Below are 17,024 nucleotides of genomic sequence, written 5' to 3' on the forward strand. Positions count from 1 at the left end.
MCATGCATTTTTAAAAATAAAAACCAAATTAACAATTTAGTGAATTTTTTTTGAGGACCCCCAATATACCTCTCACGGACCCCTGGGGATCCTTGGACCCCAGTTTGAGAACCTCTGCTTTGGGGGAACTGTACCCACCACTGCACCTGAGCTAATTTTACTTCTAAATCTGCAGTATTTTTGACAGTTTTACTATATCATGTTTTTTTATTTTTTTTTTATTTTTTTTAATTAAGCTATCGTATCACAGCTAAACGTCACCATTCAACCAGTGTATTTCCACACACACGGACACACAAGCCTCCTGCAGCTCCTCTCTCCATGAGCACGTCCGCTCCGTCTGGCCTGTTGACACGAGCCGCCGGTAGGTGTCGCTGTGCGCGTGCATAGAGCCCGAGAGCGCCCGGTGGTGAGCTCGGTCCGGTCGGGACCCCCAGCTCTGCCCGAAGTGCCAGATTGTGTGTCTGTGTTAACACGTGAGAAGTTGTGAGTGTGGAAGAGGCTGAAAGAAGAAGAAACCGGGGAAAAAGGAGGACCGAGTGAGGAGGAGGGAGGCTGGGAGGGCGGCGGGACGTGCGAGCACTCGGAGCGGGACTCGGAGGAAGCTGCGGAGCTCCCAGGAGGGAACGCCGAAAAGGAGACGAGACGCGCGGCGAGAGCTCCAGACATGAGTCCGAGGTGAGAGAGGGGGGCAGGGATGGCATCCGGACAGAAACCTGAAGCTCATCAGGACCGAAGGATGACTTTATCTCAATTTATTTCAAACAGACAAATGAAGCCTGAGTTTAGACTTATTATATAATTTTACTAAACTTAGGATAATATCCGCATATATATTTTGTAATAAGAACCCAAGACACAGCAAGTCGTAAAAATAACGCATCATCACAAAATAGAGAAGCCCAAGATTATGATGGTTAGAAGAAGGAAATATATAAAAATTTATAAGTGTACATGCGTGCAGCTCAAGTGCCAACAAGGAGCTCTGCGTTGTCACAAACATTTACCTTTATATATTATTAAACTATAATATTTTATTTAAATCTGTTTTTAATTTTTAAAGGCCCAACATTGGTTTGTTTACAAAAGATTCAGCCCAGACTCCATCCCTGTGATTAGTGGATTTTAAAACAACAGCAGGTGTTTTTACTTGTTTTTAAACTAAACTGTTTAATAAAACCCACATTTTTTTAGGTTAAATATTTTTAAGACTCAGATTTTTAGGTATTTTTTTCAACAGGGAAGTCTTAGAATATTTTCTCCCCCTGATGGGTTTGTAAGCTTCATATAAGAGATCATGTGGCTTTATTATGTTTACATGACAAAATTGAATTAATTTAGAGGGAAGGGAAAAAAAATCCTCGAAAGCATTTGACATCAAATTGCCTTTTTGACCTCTCGGGGCAATCTGTGTGTCCAAACCTTGTACCTGGTGTAAATATACAGCCTGTCTCTTTAAGACTATGTGTTCGAGAAGTTCACGTCGGGGTCATTTCAAGTTCCTGCCCTCGAGTTTACCTTTGAGTTTTTCTCCTAGGCTGACATCACGCGGGGTGCTAAAACACTTAAGGGCGCGTAGAGGCTCCATTATCGTCTCGTTACTGAGCAGGACTCCAAAATAGCTATAAGGAAATTACGAAAGAGAGAGAGAGAAAAGGAGGAAAATGATGCTGGTTTAAACACGTCTCTCTCTCTCTCTCTCTCTGGAGGAGATGAAGTGGAGAGGAGGGGCGGAGAGGGAGGGAGGAAAGTGGGTGGGAGGACGGACCCAAGGAGCGAGAAGAAACTCATATCAATTAATAATCAGGAGGAAAGAGGGGGAAAAAAAGAGTTGGCAGACGCGCTCGGAAAACTGGCATGGGTTTTTTGGAGGCTGGCAGTTTAAGGCTGAACGTCAGATATGAGTGTTAGATGCTGCTGAGATGATCATTAAGGGAGACTTAGAGCGGATGGCAGAAGACATCGGGCATGCAGGTAAGATACAAGAGCGGAAGGATGACATTCAGACATTTTTAGTCAAACATTTGCAGAAAGGACCTTTAGTTTGTTTCCGCTTTACGTCCTGCGCTTCTTTGAACGCCGTGCGTAATTTTTAGTTTTTCAAAGCTCCACTCGTCATTGTCTGTTTCTGACTTTCATTTCGAGTCAAACATGTCCCCGTATTATTAGTTGTTTTTGCTATTTAAATTCAGCCTTAAGCACTTCATTTGTCACTTTATGTTTTTAAGTTCTTACTGGTTAAATTCGGATTTATTTTAGGTGCGTAAAAAAATCATGACATTTATCTTAATCTGTTGCAAATAAAAAGTTTTATTCTGTTTTCTTAGAATCATCTTTTAAATTAAAGCTTTTCTTGCATCAGCTGAATTAAATAAAGGACTACAGCTAAATAATTCTGTTTCAGGTAATGGAAGTTTGGATTTTACGCACTTGGAGACGTCTGTGAAATTTAGTTTTGCGCAAAAAGAGTTGGAAACAAAAGAGACGCTTCTCGCTGCTGCTGACAAGTTTGAGACAAGAATAGAAATGGTAGAAATAACATCTGTTTGCTTCATGTTCATATGAGTTAAAAAACAGAGTTTCTGGATTTTTTTCCCCTCCTCTGGAGATAAGAGGCGCAGCGGCGGGTCAGACACATGGATTCATTCGGTTTATGTGCACCAATAAGCCGGATCAGAGGACTGGGAGGACGGATCCTTGTCACTTCTCTGTTTGGGAATGCGTGCCCTGAACCTCTCATCTAAGACTCAAACCATTTAAATATAATATGGTGGGAAAAAATACAAAAACATTCGTTTTTTAAAAAATGAAAAATTTGCATAGAATTGATTTAGAAATGTTGTCACTCAAAAAATTAGACTAACAAAAAGGAACCAATTTGCTTTAAACCCAACACATTACTATTTTAATTATGTGATTATTAAAACACAGCAAAAATAAATAATCTGCCTAAACTTTTTACTTAGTTTTAAGATATTTATTATATTTATAATTTATTAAATGCAGTTAATCAGGTAAATTAGCAGATCTGACTGAAACTTCCAAATCATCTTCATTAGTGCACTGATTCCAAAGTAAAAGGGGGAGCTATTAGGGTGTTAGTCTAATTGTAAAGAAAAAAAATCGTCCTAATTTGCCACTTAGATTAAAACAAAGGCAAATAGTTTTTTTAAATATAAACCTCACTGAATGAATCCAGACAGCAAGTTCAAATGAAAGAAAATGAAATGTCAACACAGCATTCTGAGCAGATGTCAGAAGTGTTTATGTGGCTGAGGCTGTTCGGAGGGGTCGGAAGTTTAATGCTTTGCTTCACTCCAAACCACAAAATGACAAAACAGGGAGAAAAAAAAATCACAAAAAAAGCCCTCGAAACACTCAGCAGTCATGAATATTAATCAATTGCAAATAACTAAAAACATTCGCTGTAAACTACTTCAACATCATCAGCATGCTGACAGGTCATTAAAAAGAAAGCTGTCAAATGAAAACAGCAGTGCTTCCCACAGGGAATCTGCCCCTTTTTTTGTAAGAGACAAAACCACATGTGCAAGCTTGATACATATCTTTTAGTTTACATGAAAAAAATGCATATCACATATATAAATGAGAATTTGCTGCAGGTCTGTTTTGAGTTGTGCTAAGACTAAAAATCGTTGCAGTCACAGGATGCAGTGAGAGTACAGATGCTTTCTAGATAACGCCTTTTATGATGCAAGTTTGTCTTATTTTGATTACAAGATTACACAAAGCATTACACTCTGTCACCCCTAAACGCCAAAACGGAATCCTTCAGTATTTTTAGAGTTGCTTTTGGTTAAAGATAATTCATATCACAAAACAAAGTCTAATATTAATTACGTCATGTTTTTAAGTTCATAGAAAGCTGTCTTTTTTAAATGTGCATGGATTAAATAGCTTCTCGTAAATGCAATTCCCCATATAAAGATGGCTCATTTCTCGTCTTGTTATGCAGTAGAAGTGATATGCTTGATGCAGCCGATACACTGATTTTTATCTGCGAGGATGCAGCGTGTCACCACGTACCACACAGCAACTGCTTAGCTGAGCTCAGAAGTTCACCAAGTATGGAGACTTTTATCTTGTTTGAAACACACATGATTTGAAGGATGTAGAAATGTCTTGTAAAATATGAGCTTTAGGAAGAACGGAGGTGAGAACACTATGACAGCTTGGGACACGGAAGGCTGTAACTTCCCACAAATTCCCTTTGATGTATTTTAATATTTATGATCATGTGGCGAATGAATTAGACATAAATCACAGATGTGGTCAAAACTGCAATAAAATAAAAATAATCAGTTTTTAAAATTGTGTTGAAAATTATTGTTATGGTTTTAATGCTTTACTGTTCCATTAAAAAACTAGATGTCATTGTGACTTTTCATTTTCTATCGATGACATTTTAATCCAAGTCTGATGCTGAAAGTGCATTTGTAAAAAGAAAAATACATTTGAAACTTCACTGAAGCTTTACAGAGAAGTCCCCCTGAGTTATAAAATTAGCAACTGTTCAACACTGTGAGAAAAAAAAAAATTTGGGTGAACAATTCATCTGCGTTCCTTGTTAGTTGTTCACTTCTCAGTTTTTTTTTCTTAATTTAAAATTCATACTTCCTTATTCTGATGCTGAGCTCTCACTCCGAGCGAAATAAACAAGAAGTGAATGAGCTCGTGTCAGGAAGACTGATCAGACAGATGACATGATATTTATTTAGTTGCTTGTTTCCCATCAGTGATACTAAGCCCCCAGAGACAGCTTGAGACGTTTAATCTCATAAGTAAACTATCCTCAAATGCCACTGCTTGAACAATACAAGGGGTTTCATGCATGCAGCCGATGTAGTTTATTTTAGGCTTGATGGAACAATTAATGTTGATGTTTGAGTGTGTTTGTCTCTGCGTGTGTGCACGCACATTTGATCCCTGGAGCCAATCTCAGCATAAAGTATTGAACCGTCTAATGCTGATTTATGTCCCTTGCGCTCACTGTTCCTTATATGACTGAGGCGAAAGGCGAGCTGTAGCCCTATCTTTTTTTGGATGTGTCCTTCCTCCACAGGTTTATACCTGCTGTTCATCACACTTGTGAAACATTAATCCCTTGCTTTGTTTAAAGCTCCCCGCTGCACTCCTGGAATACTTTACCAGGAAGCCAGACAATTACAAAATATGTATCTGTGGTTTGGAAGCTTCAACGCTTTCTCTTATTTTGCTCGCTGCAGAGGAAGTCGATGCAAAGAGTTGAATTTCTGATGATGAGAAAACCATTGCAAACACTCAACTTTACAAGTTCAGTTTCTGAATGGCCTTCACATGCATTTCCCACCCACCACTCCTACAATTTGCTCAGGTAGTTTGTGAGAAAGACTTCTGCTTACATTTTAAATATTTAATTAAAAAATCCTAAATTAATCAAACAACAAAATAGAATGTTAAAACCATAATTGAAACTTTGAATTAAAATGCATTTATGTTACTTTTTCCACAGCAACAAAAATAACTTGTAAACTGAAGAATGATTTAAAAATTCACATGTAAAATCTTTATTTTTTTAAACTTATCATTTTATTATTATTACTCATTTAAAATGTCCAGTATGTAAAATTTAAGGTTTATTATTTTTACTAAAAGGCATCAGTGGTTTGTTTCGGTGGTGCAGAAAATTAAAGTGAATTCTTCAGATTTGAACTGCTACAGTAACTACCCGCACAGCATTTCACAGATATTTGTTGTTGCAGGTGGTGGACTGAAGACAATGCTGAATGCCATGGAAGTTCCAAGTCATGCTAGGGATCTCCTCCTGCAGCTCAACAGCCAGCGCACCAAAGGCTTCCTGTGTGACGTTATCATTGTGGTGCAGAACGCCCTCTTCAGAGCTCACAAGAACATTCTGGCTGCCAGCAGCCACTACTTGAAGTCCTTGGTGGTCCATGACAATCTCATCAACCTCGACCACGAGATGGTGAGTCCAGGTGTCTTCAGGGTCATTCTGGACTACATCTACACGGGGCGCCTTAGTGAGGGAGACCCCACCTCTCCCGCTGAACCAAATCTAGGCGCTGTCTTAGCAGCAGCCAGCTACCTTCAGCTGCTCGACTTAGTGGCTTTGTGCAAAAAGAAGCTACGAAGAAATGGAAAGTACCCTCTTCGTCAAGGTCCGGCTTTTCTACCCTACTCCAAGATGGGCCCCGGCAGTATGGGGTTGGGAAATGGAGGCAGGTATAGGGTTTCTACTCCTGTAATTCAGTCCTGTCCTCCAGGAGGAATCCTGAATGCACCCAGGGCATCATCGTTAGAAGACCTGGTTCCCCATCGAATAGCCATACACAGTGGGGAGTTGTATGCACCCACTTCCAACCAGAGCCCTCAGATGTTCCCGTCTCTGCCTGCCCAACTGGGACGCTCAGCCCACCCTGAGAGGAACTGCTCCCCCAGCTTTGGCCTAGATCTTTCTAAGAAAAGCCCCACCTCCCAGTCTCAGCTCCCACCCTCTCAAACCCATCTGGTAAACAGTCACAGCAGCGAGGAGCGAGACGGGACTCTGAGCGGACGCACAAGTCCCATTGTGGGTACAAATGGAAGAGCCTTTCCATCAGAAAAAATGGACTCTACCGACCAAGCAAGTTCCCTCACTCCTCCACCATTCCCCCATCTAAACCAGTCTTTGGGCCCCCACCTCCCTCATCTGCATCGCTCAGGTTCCCAGGGGACAGACCGCTACCCGTGCCCCACCAGCCCTGATACCCCTACAGAAGGTGGAGAAGTGGGCAGAGAAATAGGTAACATTTACCGCTGGGTGAAACACGAGCCTCTGACGTACACCGCTGAAGATGAAGATGAGGATGAAGAGGAAGAGGAAATAGGTGACAATGGGGAGCAGCATCATAACCATCACAAGCCAGGAGAGGAGAGTGAAGGAGTGGATGACAAGAGCGGGTCAGGCACAGAGGAGACCGGCAGCAGTGAGGGGCGGCCATCTCCTACAGGGCCGATGGGAAGGTTCCACATGCCGTACGAGCCAGAGAGCTTCGGGGACAATCTGTATGTCTGCATTCCCTGTGATAAAGGCTTTCCAAGCTCAGAGCAGCTCAATGCACACGTGGAGACACACACAGAAGAGGAGCTGTACGTCAACTCCAGTGGGGAAATGGGAAACGGCAATAGCAGCAGCACCAAAAACATGAGCAACGCCACAAACGGTTATGGAAGCCTCAACAGCAACAGCACTCTGAACCGTCTCTCACCTCTAGAGACCAAGCCTGATCAGGGACTGAATTCAGGGGGCCTTGGGGAGATGATAAGACCGTATCGCTGTTCCAGCTGTGAAAAGTCCTACAAAGATCCAGCCACTTTGAGGCAACACGAGAAGACCCACTGGCTAACGCGGCCTTACCCCTGCACCATTTGTGGCAAGAAGTTCACACAGCGTGGCACCATGACGCGCCACATGCGCAGCCACCTCGGCCTTAAACCCTTCGCCTGTGACTCCTGCGGCATGCGCTTCACCCGCCAGTACCGCCTCACTGAGCATATGCGCATCCACTCCGGGGAAAAGCCATATGAATGTCAGGTGTGCGGTGGGAAGTTTGCCCAGCAGCGCAACCTGATCAGCCACATGAAGATGCACAGTGGCGGAGGAACGGCCGGGGGTCTGAGCGCAGATGGGAAACTGAAGTTGGACTTTGCAGAAGGCATCTATCCCCTGAGCAAATACGCAGCAGAGCACCTGGGGCTTAAGCAGGAGAAGGCCAACGAGCTCATCATCCAAGCACAGCAGCAACTGGTGGCCGATGCTAAGGTCATAGAGAGCCTCTACCCTCTCTCCAAACTGGCCTCTGAGCACCTGGGCCTCACCCATGACAAGATGGATGTTCTGGGCCAACCACTGCCACCTCCCCCGCCTCCACAAACCCTCTCTGATGCACGAACCATTGACCGCTACTCACCCAGTTAAGACACGACAGTTGTAAATGGCAATCTCCAATAAGTTTGCATGCACACGCAGTTTGCAGTATTCTAAAGCCGTTCACCTCAACTCAGTATCTCTGCTGCACGTCAGACTCAGGCCATGTGGAACTGGTCTGCTAACACACGCCAAAAAAACTGTAGACTGTAAGTGCCTTTCTATGCATCTAATGTATCTCTACGTTCTCCTTCATAAAGGAGCTCTTCGCTTTTTCTACGTGACCAAGGAACACTTGTTTAAAAACCTGCAGTATTTATGTACAGTATGCAGAGAAGCATTTCTTTACTTCCAGCTATTGAGCCATAGAGACAAAAAAAAATTAAAGCCAAAATGGAACTGTTTTTATTTATTTTTGTATGATATAATCCAAAGAAAATGTGTTGCAAAGAAACATTGCAATCAGACCCTAAACCTGTGTACTATTCATCTTTGTATGAAAAAAAGGGGGAAAAGCACATACAGTATGAACAATATTCAGGGTTGTTTAGTCCTGATCAGAACTTATATATATATATTAAAAAAAACAACTCACCAGAATTTAAAAGTATTTTTTTTCCTAATTCCATGTTTATAGTTTTGCATTTTTGGGGTACTGGATGAATAGTTGATTATGTTTTTTTTTCTTTGCTCGACCCCTTCATGTGAAATGATTGATTTGAGAAATCACTCCTGTATTTTAAGTGTTTTATGGTTTAAAGTCCCCCACTTTGCTCTTTTTTTTGTGCAGATATCAGCATGTGACACCAGTAGTAACTTAATTTACTCTACACTTAGTTGACAAACATTTTGTTTTAGTTAAAACTTCCTTCAGTTGACAGTGGCAAGCAAAGCCTCGTGATCTGATAAGCGGGACACGATTGCACATCTGATGACACACTAACGGCTGCTCATGACGAGTGCAGCTTCGACTCATAGTTTAGGAGAAGTATGGGTGTTGTTTCTGACTTTGTTTTATTTACAATCATGGAAACAGCTCAGTAGAGAGGCAGAGACCAGGAAAAATGACACAAATGACAAATCAACCTGTCATTTAGTGTCAGGAGCCATTATTAGAAGTGTGATAAATCTTAGAGCAACAGTGGTCAAAAATCCAGCTTCCCTCATTGCTTGTAGTGTTTACAGATCAAAGTGGTGCATTCAGTATTTTTCCTCCACAGACTTGAATGGATGTTCACTCCACACGCTGCGAGCTGATAATCTCTCTGCATTATAAACATATTAAGGAGTTTGTGGGTTTTCCCATTTAAGCCAGTGGATGAACAGCACTCTCCAGCTGCTGTGCTTCAATAATCCCTGTGAAATCTCACTTTCTCCTGGACAATTCGCACTACTAGCTGGCGTGATGTCTCATTTCATGGCTGCCATCTCACTCCTCTGATCCACTTAGAAACATAATATCGCAGCCAGGGCGAACGTTTCTCTTGGCCTTGCCTCTCTACTCTGCTGGGATCAAATTACTTATTTTTTTTTCTGTGTTGGATGACCAGCAGTTCTTCCATCTTGAAAACAAAACAGAAAAAAAAGCACTTAAAGGTTGCAGGTTAATGGCACATTTTATTTTATTTTTTTGCCTGTAAGTTTGTATTCCAAATAACATGTTGGCCTTTTATTTTCTTCTTTTCCATAGGCTAGAAACGTTTGACCACTATTAGTGCCAACGCCAACCTCACTAGGTGAATGTGAAGACTAAAGCCATAAATACACTGTGACAGTAGTGAATCTGATAGGCTTTAAAAAAATCTAAAAAAAAAAAAAAACAATGTGCCTGACTTTTGGATTTCTTTTTTAAATGTAACAATTAAGGGCTTTGTTTCTGTAGCATATGATCATATCAAATATGTTGTATCCTGTGACTTTTTATTATTAACATTTTTGAAATCTGAAAGCAGCACACGTAAAACTGGTGCTTACCTCAGGACTGAACCCAGCATGGGTATGCTATGCTTTTTTGTAAATTTTTGCTCAAAAATATCCACACATGCACACAATCACATACACACTTTTTATTTGAATTTTGCTTTAACGGGGCACTTGTCCTGTAATAAACCTGTGGTTTTTCATGTGTTTAAACATTACTTTTCATTGTATGGGAGAGATGACATGTGATATTAACATATATTTTTTTGGTTTTGATTTTGATGAAATGGTATATATTTTTATTATGTCAAACCTCAAAGAGGCTTTTTGTCAGTTTGACCAAATTTATTCTTACACCATATCTTTTTTTTGGTTATGTTTGTGATTTTTGACCCTTAAAAATGACAGCATTGATGTTTGGTTTTAGCTACACATACAACAATATCTAGGTGACAAGTGTTGAATTGTGAAATATCTCCCCTCCTGCAAGACATAATGCATCATCAGCCCTTCCTTAAACAGACAAGCCTGCGAACTAGCCTCACATTGTTTTGGTCACTTTTCTCCAGAAGATAGTGAACCTTTGACATGAGCCAGACAGAGGTCGTATTCTTGCACAGAAGCACACAGGAAGTTGTCTTGTTTTGGTTGGTGTTTCAAGTTTTCGGACTCTGTTGTTTAGCTTTGTGACTTAGATGATATTAAGAAAAAAAAACTGCGTAAACGGAACACTGGTAGTACGAACGTAATCCATAAACAAAAGGCATGTGTCACAAAATGTAAGATCGAGCGGATGTGAGTCGTGGGAAATTTAGTCTTCTCTATCTTCCCTCATTCACTGGCTCAAATGAAAATGTGTCTATTCATTTTTTTTTGCTGGCCCCACTAAAAAAAAAAAAACACACCAAATGTTTCCACAGCCACTTCAAATCTGTGTTAGAGGAACAAGAAAGATAACTTGCTCTCCCCCCCCACCCCATTTCTGTGGGAGCCGCACCATTTGAAATGAGCTTTACCGCGTTCTGTATAGTAGTGGATCTGGTCGAGCATCTATAGAAAGAGGAAGTATTTACTTGTCTGTTTGTGTGTCACCATGCTATTTGAGTGTGTGAAGGGCTGTTAATGCATGTCCTGGGAATAGGTTTGGTGTGAAGGAGGAGAGCCGAGGAGCAGGAAGTGAACTTTTGGCTGATGTGTTGTGCTGAGCAGGATGTGCCGTGTGTTTTTGCTCAGAAGCAGATAGAGAGTTGGAGAACGGGGAGGGAGAGGAGCAGGGCGAGCGCAGCAGGGTGGACGTGAGCCATTGTCTCAGTATGAAAGCGTGTTCCTACTTCTAAAACCCACTTTTCGGTGAAAGAAAAGAAAAAAAACCCTATGCTGTATCTCCTCTTTTCCTTCCTCTCACTGCTCTTTGGGAATAAACATCAGCATCATAAAGATGGTGAACTTTACAAGGTGGACGATGAACCAGATGTGAGGATGTAAACATTTTTACATCCTATTTATATTAGAAACCTTACTCTAATGTTGCTTTCTTTTTTATTTGAGCTATCAAATTGCTCTGAAAGCCTAGTTCAAATCAGACATAAGCAGTTTTTATTTTGCTTCGTGATTTAATCAAATTAGAAAATTCTTGTGACAACTGACTAATATAACCTCATGAAATCTTGCACCAAATACTTATTTACATGTCATGTTAACCAAATCAACCTCCCTCTGATACTATGATAAAGTTGTTGGAAAAACAGAGGCATTTAGACCAGATTTATAAAACATTAATTTATTTTCCATCAGGAGCTTTGTGCTTAAGAAAATGATCAAACTATTATTTACAGTTTTGTCCCCAAAATACTGCAGCACTAAAAAGACATCACAGTTGTTAAAAGCTAATTTAGATGACTGTTTTGGTGGCTTTTACAAAGCAAATTGTTGAACTTCCTCTGACCAAATTCTATTGACTAAACATGTCATTTAATTGTTGAAAAGGTACCTTTTTTTGTCTAGTTTAATTGATTTGAACAGGACTTAAATTTAAACCAAAGCTGCAGCCAAAATGTTTCGATGAACATGTTTTAGTTTAAGTCTTAACTAATATAAAAGTGCCTTTGTGTGTAAATATGAATGCAAGAATTTGTATGATTATGTTTTGATGTATTAACTTTATGCACCTGTCCATCGCCGTCATGCCTGTCTAACATAAAGAAAAAGATATTTCACACTTTTAGGAGTCTTTATTACAAACAGCTGATTTATTTCCCCAAACTGCACTTTATTGGGAAAAAAAATCAAATTGCATATATTTTTCAAATTTTTTTTTACTCTTGTTAATCTATACGTTTTACACCCACTCTCCTTTTTGGCATTTTCTGTCCGTCCATCTCTTTTCTCCTCTTCCTCCATCCGGTGTGCAGCTTGGCCATGCTGCCCTTTCGCCTCCCAAAATCCCAGCTTCCCTCTTCACCTCTTCCTTGTGTCTTCTCTCTTCTTCCACTCAACGAGCCGCTGACCCACAGCGCGCGCTGCCTCCCTCCTCTCCCATGATCCACTTACTTCCAGCTGTTTTTCATGCTGAAGACGACAGTTGTCTAAATGTTTACTCGAGGAGCTACTTTCTTTTTCCTTAAGCCCCGATCAATTTCCAAAATGAACTTTGTGGCATATTTGAAGAAACTGCAGCTGATGGGGCCCCTCCAAAAAAAGAAAGAAAGAAAAAAAATCAGACACTGGTTTTGTATTTTCAAGCCAAGAAATTATGCATAAAGGGAAGATTAAAGGCAGCAAATTGTTGTAGAGGAAATGCAGAATAATGCGAGGGGAAATGTTCGGAAGAAAAAAATGCTAAGAAAATTGCCAGTAAAGTAAACACGTAAAAGTTGCACAACTGGTTGCACCAGCCAAGTCATGCGCCGAGATGGAGAGAACAAGTAAAGGAGGAGAGTTGAGAGGAAAAGAAGCTGAAATGGAGAGAAAAGGAGTTTGGGTCTGATAATCATAGCTGTCTACAAACAAAAACAAAGGGAATTTGTTTGTGTTGTGTGTTTGTTCACGTTTTTTACTCATCTGTGAGTTTACAGTAAAAAAAGCTGAGTGAAGATTTATTTTTTGTCTTTTTTCCTATTATTGCAGCCACAATTTTTTCCAGATTTTTGAACCATTTTAATAACTTCAGATATGCTTTTTTCAGACAGAACATTTATCACCTGATCAGCTCACAGTCTACTTTTATAGTTGAACATCGAAAAGGTTTCTGCCTGCATGTCCTCTTGCATCTGTTTAGATTGGATTTTAGTTTCTGTCTCTACATTCAACACATCCAAAACAAAGTGGATGCTGGTTGGGATCTTTGCTGAGCTTTTTTTTTTCTTCTAAGTGTACACTTTCTGTTCCAGAAGTTTAAAATTTAAAGAAAAACAAAGCGCACGGACACAACAAGCAGGAATTTGGAGGAGTTTATGTTTCGCACACACTCATGCAAACACACAGACACACACATGGATGGCAGACTGACTGCTGCTCCAGATTAGGTAAGATTTAATTAGGTTGCCCTGCTCCGTTTGGAGTGTCGCTCCTTGTTGAAAAAGTCATTTTTAAAGAAAAGGGCTGCAGCATTGACAGCTTCTGCTTGACACATACTGAAACCTGTGCCAAAACATTACAGAGCCTCAGGGTCCTCTTTTTACACAGACACAAACACACACACACAGTGTTTAGTTTGCTTTAATAAATGTTTCTGTGTTGATACGGGAGACATCAGGCTGATGAAGACTGCTTTTGAGGTGGTTGTATACGACAGTGGGTTAGGGGTGCAAAAGTTCAGCAGAAACTCAGACCGCCACGCAGACAGCAGGAGCTGCAAACAGTTGGAAAAATGCACAATTAAATACATGCATCACAAATTTACAATGGAAATGGGATTTTTCAACATGGTAGTCAGGATCTTATTTCAGCAGACTAAAAACAGACGGTCATGAAACAACATCAGATGCCAACATTTTCTTTTCCTTAGGCTTTACAACAGTTTGTACCATAAGGAAACAAATAAAAGCAACACTTTAAACCAAACAGTATTTTTTGTTCTTCTGTGTCAATATTGATTTTACTTTGCTTTCATGAAATGAATGTATTTATTGCATGTCAAAATGTTTTATAGCATTTTTCTGTAAATTTCATTTTTTTGATAAGAAAATCATTTATTGATGGTGTATTAATAAAACCGTGTGGAAATGGCTTTTATTTTTTTAAAAGCTAATGTGAAAAAATGTTTCTTTTCTTAATTTGCTACTATACTCAAAATCAACTTGGCAATAAAACAAATTGCATAATGGATTCAGAATCAAATGTCCTTTTTTTGTGTGTTTTTTGCACATTATTATTACTATTTACATATATCATTATTATTATTATTATTATTATTATTATTATTATTATTATTATTATTATTATTATTATTATTATTATGCATTGGTATAGTTGCATCAAATTCTTTTAAAGCTTGACTAGATTTATATTTTCTCAGTTGTTATCTATCTCGCTTTACAATGATTTAAATTTTTTTCGATATTCAGTCAGCTACTGCAACCATTTATGCTCTTGGTATATTTATTATGCATGAAATGGGTTTTCATTAAGAGAGAGAAAAATATGGGAGAAAAAGAGAACGATAAATACTGTTTGACCGTGACAATAACCACAGGAATGAGCAACTCCAGTTCATTTTCCTGCAATGCACTGCCCTTTGAGTTTATAACCTCCCGAGTCCTGTGAGTGCCTCATTTAGGACAAAGAATTTCAAATGAATCCCATACATCACACACAGTCCATATGCAACAATGAGCAAATCCATTACTTTGTCAGCAGGAGCAAAACCAGCCAGGCATGTACACACACATACACTTCCTTTCTCCCTGTGTGAAATTCACCTTATTATCACCGGCACATAAGAAATCATAGTGCCTTCCAGATGTTTGATATGAATCAAGCAACCGGTCACAAATCACGTCTCAACGTTAAACAAATTAGCATTTCTTCTTTCAGGTGCTGTTAATCATCGGAGGTGCTTCCCTCAGAGATCGTGTTCGCTACAGGTCTGATGACAGGAATCATCTGCTCTGCGTTGTTTCTCCCAGCAGGTGAAAGCAAAACGAGCAGCATGACAACCATCACACGTCTCACTTCGTATTGTTTCCCCAAACTTGGAGCGCATGCGCATTCTTCACCAGCTTTAAATGCAAGCAGACTTCTTCTTACAGTGTTTCCCATTATGCTCACCGTGGGAATCATTTGGAGTGTTTCATTGATCAGGTGTCAAACATCAGAGTTTAGTCAGTTGATCTAAATCAGCCTATTCTCAGACAGAGAACAACCCAACGTCTAGGAAGTTTGAGTAGCAAATTAAGAGCCCTAAACTAAAATATGACTGTTTATGCGTTGGTATGTGATTTAATAGTGTTGGAAACTCTAAAAGAAACAGTTTAACTCTTTTTTGTGGAAAGTCTAGGAAAAATAACATCTCACTGACTGCATTGATGAAAATCTGAATTATCACCTTAATTACATTTAAAGGTGACCTAATATGGGGGTCCTAGAACAATTTAGGATCCATCTGGGGGCTCTACAAAACATGTTCATTTGATTTAATTCACAAAATTAATCCCAGATAATGAAAATTCATCTTTTCAGTTCTGCCTGTTCTTCAGCTCTCTTCAGAATCTGCTGCTTTGCATAAGTTTAGATGGAAACCCTCTCCCAACCTTTTGTTCACGTTAGCTCCACCCTGCGCCAGAGGTGTCCTTTCAGTTTCCTTTCAGTTGAAAGTACTCTTTTCCCAAAGTAGTCGATGGTGAAATTATTTACACAAACTGCAACTTTCTTTGTTAATAGTGCTAGAACATTGCCATCAAAAATAAATAAAATGAAGCCACATCTCTGTTTTCCATGACTGTTCTAAAACAGCAGAACCGTCCTGTGAAGAAGTGGACGGAGTCTCTGCTTGGGTTATCAGGAGACGGGCTGGGCTCAGGTTGGGGTGAGCCGGAGTGCAACTTGTGACATCACAAGTAGCGGTGTTTGAAAACAGGTCATTTCAAGGCACAGAAAAATACATGTACTTATAGTAAAAATACCTCTGAGTGCATTTTTTTTTGGTGATTGGACTATTTTTAGAAGCAGTAAAGACCCAAATGTAAATTAAACAAAAGCAAATTTTGCCTATTTGGTCCCCTTTAAAATGTAGTTTTCTCTGTGGTTGGCTTGGTTAATCACGAGGCTTGTTGACCCATCACATGATAGTAAGGGTAGATCTGAAATAGATGTCTTCTGGATGAATTCTTCTTTTTTGAAAAATGATTTTTTCTCTTCTCCAAGAGACTTCTTCAGTAAGAGGATTTACAAGTAAGCTCAGCGTTATAACATGGTGAACCAATAGGTTAACAGCAATCAAAAACAGCACGGTCGTTGACATGCAAATGAGGACCATCAGCCTAATGATCGTCAGGGTTCTGATTATGACTTATTGTTCACAGAGGGTTGAGTCCTACTTGCGATAACAGCATTGTAGGGGGGGGGCAACTGGACTCGGTGGCCTCCACCCCTGTTTAATGACGAATGGTTTCTCTTCACAAAAATGACTTCTTTACTCCTCTCTCAAACCAACATTTCTCTCTGTCAATGATGAGAACATCTTTGAGGCCCTGCTCATCTTTTTTTTTTTTTACCAGGATTATTGAGATGCACCAGGACAGTCAGAGTAGATCTGGTTCACTTTTACTGTCTGGTCACATGTCATCTCATTTTAAGGAATAAAAGTTTTTTTTTCACTTCATAGTAAAGTCAGTTTGGTTGAAACATTAAAATGTTCATAATCCCTCTCTGCACCAGAAACCCAGAGCCGGCTCTTGGCATAGGCGAACTAGGCGGTCACCTAGAGCACCAGCTGCTGGAGGGGGTGCTGAACTGCAGAAGAAAAAAAAGTAATTATTTGTAATCCCTTGTTGTAACTCTGCTCAGCACCCTTTTCAATTAGCATTGTCCTAAAAGCTATAATGAAGTAAGACTTGAAAAAAATCTGTGAGATTGCTCTATACGTCCGTATACCTGAAAAATGATGTAAAATCCTTATAACTTACGGACAATCTGTACAAGTTGACATGTATGTTGTTGTTTATTTGCTTTCTGGGGA

The 17,024-nt window shown here is 39.9% G+C and overlaps 1 protein-coding gene across 2 annotated transcripts; it reads left to right on the forward strand.

Annotated features, from left to right (window-relative positions):
* Positions 1-360: 360 nt before the first annotated feature.
* Positions 361-14,173, forward strand: hic1 (hypermethylated in cancer 1). 2 transcript variants are annotated; one of them, XM_014012476.1, is made up of 2 exons: positions 361-678; positions 5,763-14,173. In XM_014012476.1, exon 2 carries the CDS (start codon positions 5,780-5,782, stop codon positions 7,976-7,978), a length of 2,199 nt encoding a protein of 732 aa, XP_013867930.1. In that variant the 5' UTR covers positions 361-678; positions 5,763-5,779; the 3' UTR covers positions 7,979-14,173. The 2 variants fall into 2 exon arrangements, with proteins under 2 accessions (XP_013867930.1, XP_013867929.1); XM_014012475.1 differs by lacking the exon at positions 361-678 and adding an exon at positions 1,792-1,974.
* Positions 14,174-17,024: the final 2,851 nt, after the last annotated feature.

The sequence above is a fragment of the Austrofundulus limnaeus genome, unplaced genomic scaffold (genome assembly GCF_001266775.1).
Source record: "Austrofundulus limnaeus strain Quisiro unplaced genomic scaffold, Austrofundulus_limnaeus-1.0 Scaffold91, whole genome shotgun sequence".
In the NCBI taxonomy this organism is placed as follows: domain Eukaryota; kingdom Metazoa; phylum Chordata; class Actinopteri; order Cyprinodontiformes; family Rivulidae; genus Austrofundulus; species Austrofundulus limnaeus.

Excerpts from the sequence above, each read along its gene's own strand:
- hic1 (XM_014012475.1), top strand. The coding sequence starts at position 1,923 with ATGATCATTAAGGGAGACTTAGAGCGGATGGCAGAAGACATCGGGCAT. Across the intron at positions 1,975-5,762 it reads AGAAGACATCGGGCATGCAG|GTGGTGGACTGAAGACAATG; the intron begins GTAAGATACAAG and ends TTGTTGTTGCAG.